The 21,849-nt window shown below is 37.0% G+C and overlaps 2 protein-coding genes across 2 annotated transcripts; one reads left to right on the forward strand and one right to left on the reverse strand.

The window, feature by feature from the left end:
- The first annotated feature begins 2,291 nt into the window (after nucleotides 1-2,291).
- Nucleotides 2,292-5,571, forward strand: LOC137083923 (obscurin-like). The gene is made up of 7 exons (XM_067449860.1): nucleotides 2,292-2,430; nucleotides 3,256-3,573; nucleotides 3,674-3,985; nucleotides 4,777-4,860; nucleotides 5,127-5,165; nucleotides 5,333-5,413; nucleotides 5,516-5,571. Exons 1-7 carry the CDS (start codon nucleotides 2,292-2,294, stop codon nucleotides 5,569-5,571), a joined length of 1,029 nt encoding a protein of 342 aa, XP_067305961.1.
- A 536-nt stretch (nucleotides 5,572-6,107) lies between these two features.
- On the reverse strand, nucleotides 6,108-13,857 carry trim108 (tripartite motif containing 108). Its single transcript, XM_067448826.1, is given in 6 exon segments — nucleotides 6,108-6,738; nucleotides 10,846-10,952; nucleotides 11,058-11,131; nucleotides 11,325-11,558; nucleotides 12,978-13,073; nucleotides 13,312-13,857. Coding segments are annotated over 6 exon segments (1,482 nt in total). The 5' UTR covers nucleotides 13,750-13,857; the 3' UTR covers nucleotides 6,108-6,205.
- Between the last annotated feature and the right edge of the window lie 7,992 nt (nucleotides 13,858-21,849).

The raw sequence follows: 21,849 nt of genomic DNA on the forward strand, positions 1-21,849 counted from the left end.
ACTAGTTTAGTCTAAACTCAGTCATATAAGTTAGTATAACTTATTAACCTACAAAATGCATAAACTTAAAGGGGTACTTCAGCGCTGGGAAGATGAATCTGTATTTAAACTGGGTTATCAATGCAGTAGAAATGTGAAATTATTTTTGAATTTGGTGTCTTCTAGACTGAGAAAAGACAGAAAATTTATTTTTGTCCCATGGGGATGAAAGACTACAATTCCCAGAATGCTTCGCTGCCCTGTGAGGCCATTCCCAACGCCACCAACTTCATTACAGTGACTGAGTTAGAGAAGACACTACAATTAAAAACTGAACGTGTCTGTTCAATATAATGAGTCACCGCGCGAGTATCACAGCACTGAGCACTAACTGCAGGAGTGATGAGAGCTGAGGTAATCGCGACTACACTCGCGGCATACATTCACAACGCGACTTCAGTCTGGCGCGTTTCAGTTCATGCCTTTACAAGCTTAACTTTAATAGAAATGAATATGAGAAGTTAAAAGACTTACATTGCTCACCATAGCTCCGTTTAAATGATCCTGTCTGCAAGCTGAGCTCTCCCTGCAAGCTGAGTGTTATCTCCCATCCCCCAATGCCGGATTCAAAACATGCGGAAATAGCTCCCTCTGCTGGCTGTAGTCTTTAGCCTTTGGCCAAACATTCCTCCTATGATGCAAAAATCGTCATTTTGCATCATAGGAGGAATTTTTCCAGAAATAAAATGCATAAATCTCTTATCTCAGGGAGATATGAGGGGGGAAAGCACAATAATTTGAATATTCTCCAGGGTTTCTACTGATACAAAGCCATATGCTAATCGCTGAAGTAACCCTTTAAGATTTCAAGTTGTATGAACTCAAAATCTTTGATGTGATTGGCCATGCAAGGAGTTCTGTCTAGCAACAAGAGAACGAATTCACTGATTGGAGGACATTTCCAAAAGGCGGTCCTTTTCGCCTCATCTGTTGCTTGTTGCTGATTCAAATTAAGATGGAGACTTTTTCATTGTGTGCAAGTTACTAAACCTAACAATAATACGTGAACTAACTTATAACCAAATTGACTTTATTTTTGTTTTAATGAACATAATAGTTTTGTTGGAAGTCACCATGATGGAGATAAGTGTTTGCTTTAGTTGGGCTCTTGACAAATATTAATGTATTATTAGTGTTTCTCTGGCTGCTTTGTGTTTGTGAGACATATGTTAAGTAACAAAAAGCCAAGAGAAAATATCATCAAGTTGTGTTGTTTATTCATTGATGATGATAATAACATCATCATGTATAGGCAGAATCCCTGATCTTGTGCAGAGTCCAATGCTTTGGATGTCAAAGCAGTTATTAATAGTTTTGAAATATTAATAATACTAGAATCGTCACTATTGTGCTAATATAATTATTTTTTTTTTTTTTATGTGCACAAAATGTTTAAATCTATGGCATTAGTTAGACACATACACACATCACTAATCTGCGTATGAATCTCTACAATGGTGACAAAAATCTTTTTACAAAGGTGAAAAAATTCTGATAAACAGATCAACTCTGAACATAAAACAAGCTACAAAAACATCAGAACAAAACAGCAAAAGTAACAGCAAATAGTAAGAATTCAAAGAAAATGTGTCACAATTCAGACGCATAATTTATTCATGCCGCAATGCATGTTGGGACCAATGGGGGAGTTTTGATTGGTTGTACCCAGCATGGTGTACTGAACTGGTGTAGCCAGTTTTTGAACTTAACAATTTAAGTACAGTGAAAGTGAGCACCAAGTTAAGTAAACTTAAATATTCAAGTTTTAGGAGACTCCATTACTCAATTGAATTGAGGGAATCACTTTCCTCAAATCATTTGAGTATTCTCAACTTATTAGGGTTTACAGTGTAGCAACCACCTAACAACACCATAGCAACTACCCTGAATACCTTAGCAACCACCCCGAGAACACCCTAGCAACTGCCTAGCTACTACCCAGAATACCTTAGCAACCGACAAGCAATGCCCTAGCAACCACCAAAAACACCAAAGCAAACCGCCCACAACCAACCAGAATACCCAAGCGCCTAGCAATACCCTAGCAACCACCCTGAACACCCTAGCAACCCTCTAGCAACCACCCAGAATACCCTAGCAATCACATAGCAACACCCCAACAACCCCCAGAGCACCCTAGCAACTGCCTAGCAACCACCCAGAACACCCATAGCAGCCGAGTGACAGGTTTTGCCACTGCAAGCACCGTTTACATTTCTAGTAGTTGTCTGATGTTACTGAGTGGTAAGAAAATGTGTCTGATTTTAGTGAGTAGTAAAGAGGAGGAGGAAGATGTACAGAACTGGCTGGAGAGGAGAATGTTACATCAGGCAACAGTTTCTGACTGGTGTGTCTGGCTGATGCGGCTGATGTTAGGGTTTCACACCAGTGGTTCGATGATGGACAGGGCGGAGCGGAGACTTGATCTGCTCGGATTGCATTTTCATTTTGCTACAATTTTTGCTTGAACATGTTAAACACATCTAATCATTTCTGTAATGCATTTTAATAAAGCATTAATATATATATATATATATATATATATATATATATATATATATATATATATATATATATATATATATATATATATAAAATATATATATTATCATTTTGCACTAATTGTTGCACATATGTTATGGAAAATGTCAATTTAAATACTGAAATGCATTGCCATTTTGCATATTGCATTGCAAATTTGCTACACATAAGCTTCCACAGTCCTGAGTGTCAGATTGTGAATGCGATGCAGAATCAAAGCAGCTGTAGCAGAGAAAAGACAGATGCAGAAAAGTTTGTGCCTGCTGTAGGACACAAATCATGGGTTTGGAAACATTTTGTAAGCAAAGAATTCTCACGTTATTTGTAAACTTTGCCAGTTCCAGCTGAAATACTACAAACTTGTCTGCGCATCTGAAAGGAAAACATGGAATTGAGGAAAGTAAAATATAACTGGTAGTGTAAGCCGGGCACATAATATCTAAATATCGATAAATCGATTGATGTAGCCCTGAATCGAATCGGAACATAATTGGATCGTGGAATTTTTTAGAGGTATCGGCAAATATCGCATCGCTGACTGACAGAATCGATATCATATCGTATCGTGATGAACTGTCCGATTTACACCGCTAGTTGTGATCTCGTGGTGTTTTTTTACTTTTCAATTTATTTAGATTTATTAAAAAATTATCACTCAAATTTACTGTACTTCAGGTATAATTGGAGCAAACAAAACTGATGTGTTCAGCACTTCTGGTGAAAATGTCCGTCTGCCCTGTAATAATGCTCTTTCTGACTGCACATCAACTACATGGAACTATAACAGAGATTCATCACAGACAGTTGAACTGATTAATGGAGGGATAAAGAAGAATGACACAGAGAGACGAGAGAGACTGAGTGTGGGGTCTGACTGCTCTCTGAACATCAAGAACGCCACTCAAGAAGATTATGGGCTTTACACCTGCAGACAATATGTGAATGGACAACAACAAGGAAATTATGCACCTGTTTATCTGCATTTTCTTCATGGTAATTTTAGGGCAATTTAAAAATGCCAAATTCTTCCTTTAAACTTGCACATGTAATGAAAAGAGTGAAGTCTGTCATGTGATTTCTGTCTTATTTTCAGTTTCAGTCTCTTCATCCTCCTCACAGTCTGAGATCAGATCCGGCAGATCTGTGACTCTCTCCTGTCAGTTGTATTCATATTTCCCTTGTGATACTTTGGTCCTTTCTGAGGGAATTCAGCTGATGTGGGTGAATCAGGCTAATGTTAATCTGATGACAGACTCCAGATATCAGATATTATTCTCCTCAACACACTGTACCAGCACTCTGACTACAACACTCCTGAATGAAGATCACAACAGAGAGTGGAGATGTCAGCTTACTCAGAACAATCAACTGAAGGCCTCAGCCACAATTACTGTCAAGGATTTAGGTAAAAAAAAAAATTGAACAAAATTTTTTATATTTTAATTTTAAGTACACTTTTTCTGAAACAGAGACATGACATGATGATTAATAAAGTATTTAATTCAGGACAAACTGAAGGTTTCTAGTGTGTTTCACTCTCAAATAAATGAGGCTTTTATTATAACCGCTGGGTCATTTCTTGGCATAAAGACGCCATGAGAGAATTCTTACTACCCGCCTCCATTATTCACTGAACAGAATTTCTTGTTCTTTGGAAGCAAGTTCATCAATGATGTTGTCATAGCTACACTATTTCTTTTGTCTACACCTTAGTAATATGGATAGCAACAAAATTAATGTAAAAACATACATGCCTCTGAAAAACAAGACGTGGATATATTAGCTAATTGTTGAAATTTAATTCATGTAAATTTAAATACATTCACTATCTAATCCTAAAGCGGCTTACGTTCATGTATGTGGTCTGGCTGTTTTTTCTTTGCCTTGTCTTAAGTAAGTGAGCTTCATGAGGATGAAAAATCTTTGAGCTACAGTTCTCTTGTTGAACTCTTCCCTCTTGGGCCACAATGCCCCTTAAAACTGTCTAACTGAGGCACATATTTAAAAAAGAAAAAGAAAAACACTCTGCATTGCAGTGGCTTGGGCCTGAACAATCGCTTTCGAAACACACACCTCTCTTCAAAACGACTGCCACAGTGATGGATCACAAATATGTCATGTCATGTAATGTGATGTAATGATTGACTATGAAAATATGATGTTAATGTCCTGCATATGAACATTGATCTTCTGCAGCTCTAGTCGATTCATCAACACTGATTCCAGTCAGCAGCTCAAACTCTGAGAAATCAAACCAAACTACAGCAGCTCCAACACAAGGTACAGGATCAGTCACACAGCATTACTCTCTCACTTCAGTGGTGGCACTTTTTGTCACAATTTATCCGACTTCAATAAAAGCTTTACCCACATTAAAATGATTAATTCCATAATTTCATTATACAAAACTTGAAAGAATTTTGTATAATTGTACATGTGAAATGTTTTCTTAAAAAAAGGTTGTACGTTTTAGATGCTGTCAATGCATAAATATTCTACATTCCAGTGTTTATGTATTAACTGTTTGACGTTTTACACAAAATCAGATAATAAAGTCTTTATGGACGATGGATCATTATTCAGAGGTATGAAAAGTCTTTGCATGTTCATGCTGATATATCATGACATTGTCAATAAATTTGTAAATAGTTCATTGTTTTATGTTCTTGATTTCAAATGTCATTTACAGCTTCACAGATTCATTCTCTTCTTTCTCTCTATCTAATCATCTGTCCATCTATCTTTCCTGTAGTGATTATGATTATTCTTGAGATTGCGGCGTTTGCTGCTCCTACTGTGATTCTTCTTCAGATCATCTGTGCAAGAAGAGCTGGTGAGTTTTGAGACAGAATCTGATGATTTTCATTGATCTGTTACCATCTGTGCTCATGATAACTTATGACAGGTCAGTAAATTGTATTTAATTATTTTGCAGGAAGGAAAGGCTCGGACCGCCCAGAGGAAATGGAGATGTCTACAGTATTAGAATAAAACACACACAACAGGGAAGATTACAGCAAGACTCATCTTCATGTTTGTGAATATTTCATTTTCAAGTGCTCCATATAAAAATGATATAAACAAAAGAAGACATTTACCTTAATAAGCATGAATGGTTATATCCACACCCATCGACTCAATCCACTAGTTCCACTTATGACTCAATAATAAGATGCATACATGGTCATTTCAGCTCTCTAACTTTATTTCATCTGATCTTTAAACTTTTTTAAAGAAAAGAAGGCTTTTGAACGTTTGAATAGTCCATTCTAAATGACGATACACAAGTATAGATGTATTTTGATGTTTTTTTGTATTATTATTATTATTTGTTCAGTGATCATTTCAAGTCAAAGTCAAATGCTTGTGTATGTTTCCTCCTAACCCCAAATAAGAAAATATATGAATGATTATTTTTCCCATCCACAACATACTTTTAAACAATTTTAGTTCATGCCATCATGATGTGTTATTAGGAGACACAATTAAATATTTTTGAAAGATAATTGAAAGACCAATTATTTTTAATTTAATCCCGTCTTTTTTGACAGAGATATCAATCGGTGTGATTTGAAAGCTGTTTAGTAACAATATCATGTCTAGAAGAATGTGCAGCTATAACATGTTAGTGTTTGCCAGTGTTAAACTCATATGAGCAGACAGTGAGAGGGTCACTATTCGCTCCATCCAGATAAAGTCCTGGCACCAGACTGAGACAGCAAGGCTGTTTTGAGCTGTAGTTTATCTGGATCATCTGAGACATGTTGTCAGCATTATAGAACGACACCTGCTTTCTGTCACAGTCCAGATACAACCCTATTTTCTGTGGTTTGTCTCGAGTACTTAATGGAGTGTCCTTTCCATCACAGGACAGGACGTATCCTTTATTGTGTTTAAGGTGGAGCAGGATCTCACTCTCAGCTGACTTTGTTGTCTGTTTTTCTGCACCCATCTTAATTCCCACAGTCCAGTCTGGCTTTTTATCGACCTCTATTTCCCAGTAGTGCTGGCCAGTTTGGAAGTTTTCCACTGAAACTGTTCCTGGATTGAAGTCTTTATACAGGCCAGACATTCTGTCAGCTTGTCGGATTCTGGCGCCCCCTGGAGACACTTTTAAGTATGACTCGCCAGGGTTTTTCAGGGTTAAACTCTCAGGAACTACAGCACAGACACAAACAGAAACATCAGATTATGATTATGACAGAAACATTATTAGATTATGAATCAGTTGTTGAATGAGACTCTAGAATGAGACATTATTGCAGTTCTTGCATTGAACATTCTGGTTATGTTTTTTTTCTAAACCTAAACGCATAAACAACTTAACTTTTGCAATTAAAACTAAGTGTACAGATTCCCTGATTCTTTGTTTTTGATTCTTTCAACTTAACTGTGTTATTTTTAGTGTATATTTGTAGGAGAATTAAAGGTTAAAGTTTGAAAATGTATTGTTGATTTACTTTAATAAAATGTTTGATGTTCAATATGCAACTGACTAAATATCTATTGTGATATTTTGAATACTGAATTTCGATTGGTCATGTGTAATTTTTTTATGGTAAATTTTGATTGTTTTTTTTTTTTAAAAGCATGTTTTAAAAAAAAAAAAAATTCTAGCTTGAACTACCATGTGTCAAATTCTTAGAAATGTCATATACCGTAATTCCTCAAATAAAGACCAGGGCCTTTATTTACCTGAACTGCCGATGGGAACCGGCTTTTATTTGAAGCAGGCTTTTATTAGGGGCAGGCCTGTATTTCCAATTCCATCTGTTTTAAATATAATTGCTTTATGTAAACCGTTTTCAATTTAAAGTGATCGTTTTAGTGATCTCAATTGTTCCAGTGGACAAATATCATTGATTTTTTTAAGAAACATTTGCAAAAATATTACCATACAACAGAATAATACGCATTTTTTTTAACACACGCAGCTCCGCATCTGAAGATGAACGAGTTCTCAGCGAATCTAGCCGAGCATGACGTCTCATCACACCGGCCCCCACAAGTAATAATATCAAGCCAAGGTTTACTGAGTTTTACACGATTCTTTTGTGGTGTGGTTTTTGGTGAAATGTACTTAAAGGGGTACTTCAGCGCTGGGAAAATGAATCTGTATTTAAACTGGGTCATTAATGTAGTAGAAATGTGAAATTATTTTTTAATTTGGTGCTTTCTAGACTGAGAAAAGACAGAAAATGTATTTTTGTCTCATGGGGATGAAAGACTACAATTCCCAGAATGCTTCGCTGCCCTGTGAGGCCATTCCCAAAGCCACCGCTACTGGATTACAGAGACTGAGTTCATACAATTAAATACTGAACGTGTGTGTTCAATATAACGATCGAGTTGCCGCGTGAGTTTCACAGCAGACTCAGATTAGGAGTCAGATTACATTTAACGTCATAAATGAGTTGATGAGCTCTCGTGATGAGAGCTGAGGTAATCGCGACCAAATTCGCGGCATACATTCACAACGCGTTTTCAGTTCATGCCTTTGAAAGCTTAACTTTCATAAAAATGAATTTGAGAAGTTAAAACACTTATTGCTTAGCATCCGTTTAAATTAATGCCTGTAGCTGAGGTGAGCTGTAAGTGTGATCTCCATTCCCCATGCACGAGTTGAAAACATGCGGAAATGGCTCCCTCTGCTGGCTGTAGTCTTTAGCCTCTGGGCAATCATTCCTCTCATGACGCAAATATCGGCAATTTGCCTCACGAGAGGAATTTTTTCCAGAAATAAAATGCATAAATCTCTCGTCTCAGGGGGATATAAGAGGGGGGAGCACGATCATTTGAATATACTCCAGGGATTCTACTGATACAAAGCCATATGTTAATCGCTGAAGTAACTCTTTAAATAAATATCACCACCTGTGCACGTTAGCCCACTTCTTGACGCGTTGGTTTATATACAATTACTCCGAATCGCCCTCTGTCATTTTTCAAGGAATAGCACAACAGCGAGCGCGTCAAGTATAAACGCCTCGTCCGTTTGGGGAGGAGTGCGCGCAGTCAGCGGAGGCTCGCACAGCGGAGACAGGCGAAAGTATAACTAAGGCTTGAGACAGGGCTGCGCGGAGCTGAGCTTCGAGGCTTGGGTGTGACACCCTTAAGACATAAAAGAGACGAGAGGATATTAGGTGCGTCTTAATCAGCTCCCTAGTTCAGTAGTCAGGGCACTGATCAGGACATACGGGTAAGTCAAAAGGCTGACTCCCTGATCAGTGCCCTGACTACTGACGGAGCAGATTGAGGCGCACGCATTGTGAAGATCGATATTTGTAGCGTGCCTGACATGGCATTTTCACAGACGTCGCATCTCTCATAGACTACAGTAGCCTATTTAAAATGGCATCTGTTATATTCTCAATTTAATTTACAAAGCAATCCCTTGTAAAGTTTTTAGGTTAAAGGGGGGGTGAAACACTCAGTTTCAGTCAGTGTCATGTCAATCTTGAGTACCTATAGAGTAGCATTGCATCCTGCATATCTCCGAAAAGTCTTTATTTTTTTTATAATTATATAAGAAAGATGCGCTGTTCCGAGTCTTTCCGAAAAAAGCCGAGCGGGTGGGGGCGTGTCATGTGAGCGGAGCTAAATAATGACGTGTGCAGCAGCGCGCTGCAGTGAGGAAAGTGAGTCGCTCTGTGAGGAAAGTGAGTCGCTCTGTGAGGAAAGTGATTCGCTCAGTGAGGAAAGTGATTCGCCCGCCGCGTGAGGAAAGTGATTCGCTCTGTGAGGAAAGTGATTCGCTCTGTGAGGAAAGTGATTCGCTCTGTGAGGAAAGTGATTCGCCCGCCGCGTGAGGAAAGTGAGTCGCTCTGTGAGGAAAGTGATTCGCTCTGTGAGGAAAGTGATTCGCTCAGTGAGGAAAGTGATTCGCCCGCCGCGTGAGGAAAGTGAGTCGCTCTGTGAGGAAAGTGATTCGCTCAGTGAGGAAAGTGATTCGCCTGGCGCGTGAGGAAAGTGAGTCGCTCTGTGAGGAAAGTGATTCGCCCGTCGCGTGAGGAAAGTGCTAATACAGATCGACCGCCGGCCTATCCGTGGGTAAGTCAGTAGCTACTGGTTATATCACCTGTTTAGCATCCTACAAGCCAGCGCTTTGATGGGCGTAGCCTGTTACTTTCGCTCTCTCCCTCTCTCTCTCACGCTCTTCCGGTAGAATTGTCCGTAAGGCCCATACAAGGAAATTCCGCCCCCACTAACGTCAATGGGGACGCATGATCTCAAAAAACTTGCCGAAACTTATGACTAACCGGAAGTAGTATTTTTGACAAAGAAATACTCCCATCAAACGTCCACCTTAACTTTTGAAACTTTGTCTATGTTTAGTATGGGATTCCAAGTCTTTAACAGTGTAAAAAGATCAGTATGCATGAAACAGCATTTCACCCCCCCTTTAACTATAGAAGAGACCATGATCACACTGGTTTGGGGGCATGCAGGGTGTCTTTGTGACTCTTAACAGACACAAAATGCCAAAATTAAAAAAAATTAAAATGTCTGTCCAACATGAACAGGTCTCTTACATGACAACGAGATGCGTTTAGCCACTTAGCCATTGTTTAAGTTCATTCTAATGCCTGATCTGAAATGTAATGATTCATGTACAGTCAGATGTTCTTTGTCTGTGTATTAGTGAATCAAACCAGTGACTAAACGTCAACTTGCGTTGTTTCTCTAAATAATCTGTTATTTATCGGAGATTAAATTCTTTATAGAAAGCGATCAAAGAAAGCTCCCTTTGCAATCGTTTGAGCAGCACACACTGAAGCTGTCAATCAAACAGGGAGTTTATCAGTGACGCGTTTATCAGTGACATTTTGAATCTCTTAACTATATCACGTTTGCACTGTTAGGGAAAATGAAAGCATTCGTTAGTATACAAAAACTTGAGTTGCAATGATGAGATCAATGCTTGCTTGTATGCTCAACCTTAAGCTAACAATGAGAGCTGTGAAAATGCGCTAAAAGAGTACACTGAAGTCTCCCAGCGAACACGCACTTAAAACGGGTTCTGAGCAGAAGGCTAAAATCAGAGTAGAAAAATGCCTTTTATTTATAAATTATGACAATTTTGGATGTAAAAAATAATTCTAACATTATAAGTGCACCCTATGAAACATCCTAAAACAATAAAACACTGCAGTTCATGAAACCTTTATGTCTGAAATCTAACTCCATGTAAAACTGCGCTGGCATTTCCTTAAAGGGATTCAAATCTAGTTGCACTTAAACATGCATGTTTATCATATTCTTCACCTGCTTTAATGGATTGCAGCATCTCCTTCTACACAAAGAACTGCAGGTGAGTGCCAAGAGAGAAAGAGTCAGGAAGCACAGCAAGATCTTTCACCCTTGACATATACCTAAAACAGAAAGTCAAGTCAGCATCAGAATCTTCAATTCCTTATGAAATATTTACACGGACTCATGTGAAATATGTCTAAATAACAGCATTGCATGTTATTTACTGGGTATTTGATGGTCTCGCTGCGGTTTTCTGCTTCATGTTCTTTGTCATTGGAAACCCTTTTTCATTCCACCACTGTAGACAAAAACAGACTCAAATGATTAATTTGCTTTATGTTGTACAGTATAAAGCATGACTGAAAACGAGTCCTGATAGATTGTCACATTACTTCTATGTCTGTTTTATAAATAAATTATTGTGATAACTGTTTTTATAAAAACAACTTAATCCTTTAAAACCAGAAGTATTGAATCGAATATGTTTTAACCTGTAAAAAGTGATCGGACTGATCAATCTCCAGTGCTGACTGCAGAATTATCTCTTTTTCTTTGTTCTCCATAAATCTTTTGTTTATCAAAGACTGATTCTTCTGCATGACTTCTGTAACTTTCTTCTCCTCCTTCTCCAACCATTTCTTCACCTCGTCCTCTTTTTGTCGTAAGAACTGGTGCATTTCTTCAAACTGAGCAGAGATCTGGGCTGATAAGGTTTTGGATTTATCCTAAATAGAGAGAGAGAAACAATGTTGAGTTGTGAGTGGCCGTAAATGAGTGATTTGTTGTGTTTCCATTCTTATTTTCAGGATCTGTTTCTACACTGTAAAAAATTTTGGTTGTTTTTTGTTGGTTTAACTTAAAAAAGTAAGTAACCTGGTTGCCTTAAAATTTTAAGTTTATTGAAATTAAAAATTTGAGTTGATACAATGAAGGAAATTAGTTTAATAAATAGAAACTCTAAATATTTTTGTATCTAAACCACATAAAAAATTTGATAAATCATGAAAATAGCACTATTTGGCATGTTTCACTGCATCATCAGAAATAAAACACACAATTACCCAATATGCTTAAAAAATCTTTTACTAATATTTTAATAAAGGTTGTGGAATCTCAAAAAATGTTAATGTATTAACTCAAAATTACAATTTCAATGAACTCAAAATTTTAAGGCAACCAGGTAACTTTTTTCCTAAATATTTTTTTACAGTGTATCTGCTCTAACTGTTTAATATATTCATATCTGTTTGTGTAACCTAATGTATTTGTTTGATTTGTATCTGTCACAATTCATCAGTGTGAGTGTCCGTGATCACCACCAGAGGGCACTCCACCCTGGACTGTCATTCCATCACAAACTACATTACCCATAATCCTTGGACTCATTAGCACTCACTGTTTACACCTGTGTCTCATCACCTCATTACCTCTGCCTATATATACCTTGTTCACTCTGTCATTCATTGCGAAGTCTTATTTAGTGTCACAACTGCATTTCTGAGCGGTTCTCTGGTTTCATGTATCTTGGTCTTTGATTTCTTGCCTTCTCCGTGGATTACCCTTTTGCCTGTTCCTTCTGTTTTGTTTGCCTTTTCGAACTGCCTACCTGTGTATGACCTTTTGCCTGTTTTATGGACTACGACTTTGGATTACCCTTTAATAAATACTGCGTGTGGATCTTCAACCTTCTGTCTTAGAGCAGTTTGTTACAGAATCAATGAGGATGGCAATCCTTATTTGTTGTTTGTTGTTGTTTTTATTTATTTATTATTTATTTATTTTACATATGTCCTGAATTATTAACTGTTATTTTTTGGGAGTAAAATTCCTGAAGAAGAAAAAAATGAATAATATAATTTACATTTTACAAGAATTTTGCAATATCAGGACAGTTCCATCATCCTCAATTTTTTAAATATTTCATGCAAAACAAAAATATCTAAATTCATTTTAATTAATAAATTATACATTTTCTCATGGAAGAGGTGTATTCAAGTCATTCTTGTATGAATTATGTTTTAATGTATTTCTTAATAAATTAATAAATAGGCTAAAATGATGAGCACAGTCATAAAATGTGGAGCCTGGTAGCTGTGCAGATAATTCATTCATTATTTTTTCTCTTTGTTTATATGCTTTTATACCTCCGTTTTGGTGATCTCAGTTGTCTGTTGTTGTATCATGTAGTCCAGCTGTCCATTTTCTTTGGCAAGAAAACCTAAAGCAGTTTTCAGCTCCCCCTACAGAAGAATCACCAGGCATGATTTGAAACGCACTGACAGAAAACAGAGACGATTCTGTGGATATCTTTAATTAAACAAGCCTGAGGTTCAAATTTAGAAACCTAATTATGCTATGAATAACATTTCACAAATAGCATAGGTTGAAAGACACTTGAAAGCAAGAAAGGAGCTTCTAACATGCAGTTCTTTCATCAGGAAGTCAGACGTGACTCCTATGTAAATGCCAGAGTTTTACCTTGTTGATCTGCGCAGCTTCTTTCACGGGTTTAAAGACGTGGCCTTTATGTTTGTCTCCATCCCTGCAGATGACACACACCAGCTTCTGATCAGTCTCACAGAATAGTTTAAGCTTCTCGTCGTGTTCAGAACACATCAGCATCCTTTCCATTTCTGGACAATTTAAGGCTTGTGTTCCTTCTTTAGATGTGGATCTGTTCTCAGCAAGGTGCTCTCTCACTGTCGAGGTCATGTTCCTCAGTAAACGACTGGATTTCAGGTCTTTTTCTGTATAAGGCCTTTGGCATTCTGGGCAGGCGCTTGGTCCCAGGCTGGCCTGCATGTGGCCCGTGATGCATTCCCGACAAAACGAGTGCTCACAAGAGAGAGTCACTGGATCCATGAAGTCATTCAAACACACAGAACATTTTATCTGCCAAGACAAAGGAGAATGCATTTTAGATTCCTTCTGGTCAAGATCGTGTTCTAAGCAAGGCTGTTTTGGTTGAATAAACTTAGTCTTTTTTCCAAAGGTGATGATGTTATTTTGTTAGATGTGTTTGTTCTTCTACCAAGTGCTTGTTTTATAAGTGAACACTTTCAGTTTCAAACTCATTTAAATTAGACTTGCATAACTATTGTTCCTCCCACAGGTTGTATAACATGAAAAGTAGCCAAACTGGAATATCTGACCTTATGCCTATGTTTCTGAGACTCAGATTGTATTGTATTAGCACAAATACTTTTCGGTCAATGGTCATCTTAAGCTTAAAGATATGTTTAGTGTTAATTATCTCCATAACCTTTTCCATGTACATAACAGCTGAACAATTTAAATATTTTCTAAGCCCGCAAAAATAACACAAATTGTTTAGGGAGAAATAATAAGAATAGTTCACAGAAAAATTAAAAAAAATTCTGTCATCATTTACTCACCAAGCTGTTCCAATGCTCTATATGTTTTTTTTTTTTGTTTTTTTTCTGCTGAACACAAAAGAAGATATTTTAAAGAATGTCGGAAATAAAAAGTTGATGGGTCCCATTGACTTCCTTAGTATATATTTTTTCATATAAGTCAATGGAGTACATATTTTCGCTTGACCCTATTCTTAAAAATATATGTTTGGAACAACTTATGGATTGGTATTATTATGGGGTAAATACTAATCCTTTATGGATCTAAAACTCCACAATCCACTTTTTCTTTAAGGAAAGTCCAAAAAACTTTATAAATGTAAACGTTTCACTTCTATATTTTTATATAACCTAACCTAATAGACGTTGTAAAATTTAACTTTTTTAGTTTAGCTCAAGCACTAACAAAATTAGCAAAATTATTTACAGTAGGATTTTTTTTTTTTTTATCCATTAATTCAATACAGAAGTATATGAAACATCCTGTTCTCTAATGCGAGAGGTGTGATCTCACTCAACAAAAGACTGAACAAACTTAATTGTCCCATCAGGAAAGTGTATACTTGTCTGACTACAACAAGGAAAGCTTTCTGTTTTCATTGAACATTAGAGGATTCTAAAAAAGAGATTTCATGCTTCAATGCTGTCGCTCCACCTCATGTGCTCAGTATGTTTGAGTGACTTCAGAGATCAAGTAAGTTTGCCCTGTGAGCATGTTTTCTGCCAACAGTGTATTACAGCTTATTAGGAATAAGGACAAAACTTCAGACAGGATGTTAAAGGTAACTGAGTTCTGAGAAATGTTGTGGATGTCGTACAGTACAACAACAGCACAAGGCAAAATAGCAGACTCCAAGGAAAGCACAAGAATTGTTGTGTTCTAAACAAGAACAACAACTCAAACGTTTCTGTAAGAATGCAGTATAGAAGGCACAGCATTGTGTTTTAATCTCAATATGTCTGCAAATCCAGTGTGGCCTGTGTCTTGTTTACAAACGATTATCTTGCTATCTTCTCTCGATTTGCTCCATGAGTCGGTGGGCGGGGCAGAAGCAGACATATTTATCTGTAGAGACGGTGTTTCACGCTTCTAATATGTCATTGATTTGAGAGCCTCATTTTCTGGGCCTGGTGTCTAAAAGCTTTTCTTTTACTAACAAGGATGTTTTTATCTCTGAAACTTACAGGATATTCTTATATTGCCATGACCTTTTAAATATTAAAAGCTCAAGGGAAAGTTGATTTCTCAATAAATCCCACTTTAAAAAACACACAAGACATTCTCTAAAGAGTGATGAATCAATGATTCACCATGGAAACAGACTCTAAGAGGAAGTGTGCCATTCTACTTCCTCTAATTTTGTTTAATGGTGATTTACATAACCTACTGTACATTATTTACATAACCTACTTAGTGTACATCGCCACCTATTTGGAGAGGTGTCATCCACGTAGCAAAAGAAAAGTCAAGTTTAAAGATCTTCTTGAATTAATTGAAAGACAGACACAAGCTGTATTGGATCTTGTATTTGGCAACATACAAAGCCCAACAGACAGGAAGGGAATCTTTAAAGTAACAACTGTAAAGTGTCAAATCTGCTAGAAAAGGCAGCAGATTTGCTACCGCAGTTACAGTGATGGAAAAGATTAATGACAAGCTGAAATGAAGCCATACGGCCTCAAATGCAGTGGAAAAGTCATGCATGTTTTGTGGTAAAGACCACACAACAGAAATTTATGTTGTGTTAAAAGGTAAACCTAACAAAGAAAAAGTGGAATTTATGAAAGCAAAGGGACTGTGCTTTGGATGTTAGGAACATGGGCATATGAGCAAAACCTGTCAAAACCGCAAGAATTGTGAGATTTGTCATTAACGTCACCCAACTATTCTACACATCGAGGGTAAGGAAATTCAAAGAAAAGATCAAATCCCTAAAGTCTTTTCAAAAGATCAAATAGCAAGTGCATTGGTTGCCTTGAAAGATGGGAAGTACTGGGGTTGGTTCAAAAGATTGTGCTCTGTCTATACAGTTTCTGTCAATGTGAAATTGTGTAAGGGAACCAAAGTTGTGCAGACGTATGCATTCCTTAAAGGCATCCCCTGGTGTTGAAACTTGTATGGCTTAATATAGCATAAACAATGTCTCTTACTGAATTATGTGGTAGAAAACCCATGAAAGATCTACATTATTTAAAAAATCGATTTTATATTTGGACCATGGGCGGCGCCATTTTGTTTGCGTTCTAGGTTGATGACGTAGAATGGTTGCACTACTCAATCAGCTGGCGCTACCCGTAGCTATTTTTACCACAATGCAACTCGAAAATTGTTTCAGAGTTAAACAAAACCAATGAATTGCTTTGTAATTGTACTTGAAACACACTCAAACATACATGTGCACACAAACTCACCTACACAAGTCACAAACAGATCGGCGGGCGGGCACACACACTTGAGAGACTGCGCTGTCTCAATCGAGATGTTGGGCTGCTCAGTCTCCACGACAGGGGCTGAATCTGAAATCGACCCCCTATACCCTGAAATAGGGCATTATTTGAAGGGACGGCCATTTGTAGTGTTGTCCGACACCATAGTGGACATGTTTGAGTGCAGTCATTCAGTCTCGCGTTGCACTGCAATAACGAGTGTACAGCCGATTTACACACGACAGCTGTCCGACTTCACGCACTCGTCTTCATTCACTCCTTCAAGTTGTATTAGTGAACAAAAGTAGCGAATGTTATTTGTGTCTTAAAAGTGAAAGTTTAAAGATTGAGGTTAATTCACTGAGCTTGTGCTCAAACTTTAATGCACAAACCAATCCCATTCATCATCACCAAAACACCCTGCCTCTCTTCCTCACGTTACCCTATCCCATCGTCCTACCTAGATATTTCCCTCTGCTGGATACATAAGGCATTACAGTTAATCTACTGCATATCAACATCAACCTAGAACGCAAACAAAATGGCGCCGTCCATGGTCCAAATATAAACTCGATTTTTTAAATAACGTAGATCTTTCATGGGTTTTCTACTACATAATTCAGTAAGAGACATCATTTATGTTATATTAAGCCATACAAGTCTCAACACCAGGGGATCCCTTTAATTCTGGAAGTTCTGCAATTTTTTTTCGCAGAAGAATTGATGACTCAATTAAATGCTGCAGGAAGCAGACTGAAAATACTTCTGAAAACTACGGGTCAGGAGAAGCTTGAGACCAGTCACAGAGTTTCTGAATTAGAACTGGCTGCTCTAAAGAAAAACAAATGAATAAAATTACCTGATGTGTACACAGAAATCAACCTCAGTCACCAATCACAACATTCCTAAAGAAAAGGACATGGTCTTACCTGATTTGACGGCAATTAATGCAAGTATTGGGCTGCTTATAGGTGTCAATGTTGAACCATGGAGAACAGTCAGCGGGGAGGGTAAATGACAGTATGCTGTGAAACCTTTCCTTGGTTGAGTTATTAAGTCTGGTTGAGCATGATATGAATGATGATGAAGATAATGCCCCTGAAATGCAAGTGAGCAGTGTGTCCATTGCAAATTTGGAGGAGCTGTTGATCAAACAGTGCAATCAAGATATCATTGAACAACAATACGATAAAAAGACACAAATTTCAGTAGAAGAATGGCAATTCATGGACATGATCTCAAAGACCGCAGAACTTAAAGACGGACATTACTATTTAAATTTGCCTCTTGTGAATCTGATGCAAAAATGGCAAACAATAAGAACACAGCATTTCAGCGAGCACAGCACTTGTTGAAAAGTTTTTAAAGAGATGCTACTTTCTTTGCCGAGTACACCCTTAAAAATAAAGGTGCCAGGAAGAACCAAAAATGGGGTTTCACAGTAATGCCATAGAAGAACCATTTTTGGTTCCCTAAAGAACCGTTTTGTGAAAGGTTCTTTAAAGAACCCTTTTTATAACCATTTTATAGTTTAAATAACCTTTTTGCACTACAAAGAACCTTTTATGCAATGGAAAGGTTATTTGGCTATTAGAGGTTCATACACCCTGCAAAAAAACATTTAAGAACCTTTATTTTTAAGATTGTATAAAGGAGTTTATGAATGATGTGATTTGCAAAGGGGTGTGCAGAGATTACCAAGTAACCAGCAGGGAGCTAGAAAAAGAAAAGCTTTGGTATATACCACATCATGGAATTAAGCACCCACGCAAAAAGAAGCTGTGTGTGGTATTCGACTGTCATCAGCATCAGCATTTTTGGTCTTCCCATTTTGGTCAGCACTTCCCTGAATAAAGAACTATTGCAAGGCCCAGACTTGACAAATAACTTGGTAGGAGTTCTACTTAGATTTTGCCACGGTCCCATTGCCTTTATGACCAATATCGAAGGGATGCTCCACCAGGTTAGATTGGCCAAGGAACATTTTCAGCATTTATTATTATTTACTATGTTTATATTCATACTTCAATCAATCAATCAATCAACTTTATTTATATCGTGCTTTTACAATGATGATTATTTCAATGCTTATAGAATTAAATATGACCTAATTAATAATTTATTTTGTATATTTAGTTGAATAACTTAGATCATAATTTTAGTGTCCCCAACTGAGCAAGCCAAGCCAGAGGTGACAGTGGTAAAGAACCAAAACTCCATCAGGGCATGATGGAGAAAAATAAACCTTGGCACAATTTAAGAAATGAGAAGCAACACTTATTGACCCTGGGGAAGGAATGAATGAATATATAACACATGACTGACATTACTTATGGATTAACGCATTAAGCATACATCCATCCATTCTACAAACCACTTGTCCTCTGTAGGGTGAGGATGTTAGAGACCATGTTAAATATGTTCAACAGCTTTATTCTTAACCAACCAATGTGACTGAAATACAAATGCAAAATATGAATATGAAACAATTATTTTCTACAGATTTTAATCGAGACTTGATGGTGCTATACACTGTAAACATTATTTTGTTGGTTTAACTTAAAAAAGTAAGTAACCTGCATGGTCGCCTTAAAATTCTGAGTTTATTGAAATGAAAAATGTGAGTTGAGACAATGAAGGAAATTGTTTTAATAAATAGAAGCTCAAAATATTATTGTTTCGGAACCACATAAAAAATGTGATAAATCATGAACATAGCATAATTTGGCTTGTTTCACTGCATCATCACAAAAAAAACACACACAATTACCCAAAATCCATATAAAATCTTTTAATATTATTTGAATAAAGGTTGTCGATTCTCAAATGTTAGTAATTGTATTAACTCAAATATTTAATTTCAATGAAGTCAAAATTTTAAGTCAACCAGGTAACTTATTAAGTCATTTAAGCGATATCTGACCATTTTCTGCCAGTTTTTCTTTTTCCTTTTTTCCACTGATAGTAAGTGTTATAAATATGATGTGTATTTATAAAAAAAAAATGGATGAATAAATAAAGAAGGTTAAAAAAGGTTAAAATAATTTTTACTTTTTTTACTTTTTAATTCCATGTAAATATCTGTTAAGCCATAAAGCATATGTTTATGAATAGGGGATTCGTCTAGCATAAATTATATCATATTATGTATTTCATGTTAGAACTATATTTGAGAGTGACTTTGTTTTTTGTTTTTTGTTTTTTGTTTTTTTGTTGTTTTTTGTTTTTTTTTGTACTGTGAACGAAACCTTGTTCTTACAAATGCTCAAAGTGAAACAATAAAAGTTCATCCTATGAAGGCCAAATGGCGGCATCCGAAATTGCTTACTTCCCTACTATATATTAAGCAAAAAACTGTTTGTGACAATAGATTTTTAGTACTCATTTAAGAGTAGACAAATACCCAGATGCTGTGGTCACTTTGTACTGTGTACTGTGGATGTTGTTTCTTATGTTATAATATTCTCAATATCTTATTATATTATGTTCTGTTTTCTGTTTAGATCCTTATCTTGTATATTTAAACCCCCTGTTGAGTTCAGGGGCCTATTGCACAAATGCCGGGATGTCTTGATGAGCTTGTCATCTGTATGCAAAATTTAGTACACCGCTGTTGTGTAAACGTACCCTGAAGGCACACTCACAGCAAAAACGATAACAATAATGAAAAATAACTCTATGTAAGTGGATAAATAGAGCCAGGATCAGCAAGATATCCCGGCTTAATCCCTTGTTTGTGCAATAGCCCCAATTCTTTGTTCGTCATTGTTGAGGTATTGGTTTATTTTGAGGTCCTCTGTTTATTTTCCTGTGCTGTGCTCCAGAGTGGTTTTGTTTTATTAATTTAATAAAACAAATTTTATTTTATTAAATTTTATTAATTTAATAAAACAAAATGAATTAACTCACGCCTGTCATGGAGTGTGCCTGTGTGAGAGCAAAAATTTATCACAAAGAGTTTCACCACCGCCATTGTTGGCTACGTGTCTGTATAAGAGCGAAAGCTATTAATTAAGAGGCCAGTTTTTTGTCTTCCTATTGTTTCTGTTCTTCTTTTCTTTTTTTTCTTCTCTTTTCTGCCTTCTTTGTTCTTGGAAACATGATACCCGAGCAATCTTGTGACACCCTGTGAACATTACATTTGATGGTGAGCCAGCCAAACCTGTAGCAGGGAAGAAGACAATACAATGTGGAGAGGACGACGATATCCTTTCCTTGAGTTTTCCAGTTGCTCTGTGAAGCAAGACAAATTTAAATCTAAGGAACTCTTAAAGGGTTACTTCAGCGTTTTAGGCTTTGTATCAGTAGAAACCCGGGAGTATATTTGAATGATCGTGCTTCCCCCCTCATATCCCCTGAGACAAGAGATTTATGTATTTGTGGAAAAAATCCTCCGATGATGCAAATATCATCATTTTGCGTCATCAGAGGATGTTTTGGCCAGAGGCTAAAGACTACAGCCAGTAGAAGGCACTGTTTCCAGATGTTATCCATGGGAGGTAGGATCTCATTCACAGCTCTCGGCTTGGGCAGCTGGACCATATACAGAGCGGTGCAGAGCAAAGAGCAAAGTGAGTGTTTCAAATTTTCAAATTAATTCCTGAAAGTTACGTTTCCACAACCCGTTCTCACTCCGAAGGCATCAAAATCCGAAGCATGGTCAAGTGGCCCTAGGCATAATTTTTCGACCCGCTGGGTGCTCCATTCATTTCAATGAGAAACCTTTGGCGTCATACACAGACGCATTCAATTCTTTGCATTTGTAAAAGCAGACATGATTTTATTAATATTTAAAGGCCACTTTTATATATTTTGGATCAACTAACCCAACTCCTACCCTAAACCTACCCACATCTAAACAATATAAAACACAACAGACAAATAAAAGTACAGTCACAAGTATTTATTGCAAAAACTGACCAAAAAAAAGTATAAAAGTATTAACTCATGTTGCATTCCAAGTCTTCTGAAGTCATACGATATCTTCATGTGAAGAACAGAGTTGATCTTAATGTTTTAATCGCTGAAATGATGATCCCGCTGCACTGTGAATATATTCATATCTCATTCAAATGATACGCACAACTCTTGAGCATGACGCAATCGGTCACAAGACATACGAGAACCAATGACATTTTACAATGAAAGTTGAGGTAATGACCCAGTTGGTCACAGCACATAGGAGAGCCAATGCAATTTCACTATGAAATCTGAC

Source organism: Pseudorasbora parva, chromosome 7 (assembly GCF_024679245.1).
Source record: "Pseudorasbora parva isolate DD20220531a chromosome 7, ASM2467924v1, whole genome shotgun sequence".
Lineage (NCBI taxonomy): Eukaryota > Metazoa > Chordata > Actinopteri > Cypriniformes > Gobionidae > Pseudorasbora > Pseudorasbora parva.

Coding starts and splice junctions, on each gene's coding strand:
- LOC137083923 (XM_067449860.1), top strand. CDS start 2,292: ATGTGTCTGATTTTAGTGAGTAGTAAAGAGGAGGAGGAAGATGTACAG. Junction 3,574..3,673: donor TTATCTGCATTTTCTTCATG/GTAATTTTAGGG, acceptor TCTTATTTTCAG/TTTCAGTCTCTTCATCCTCC. Junction 5,414..5,515: donor CATCTGTGCAAGAAGAGCTG/GTGAGTTTTGAG, acceptor ATTATTTTGCAG/GAAGGAAAGGCTCGGACCGC.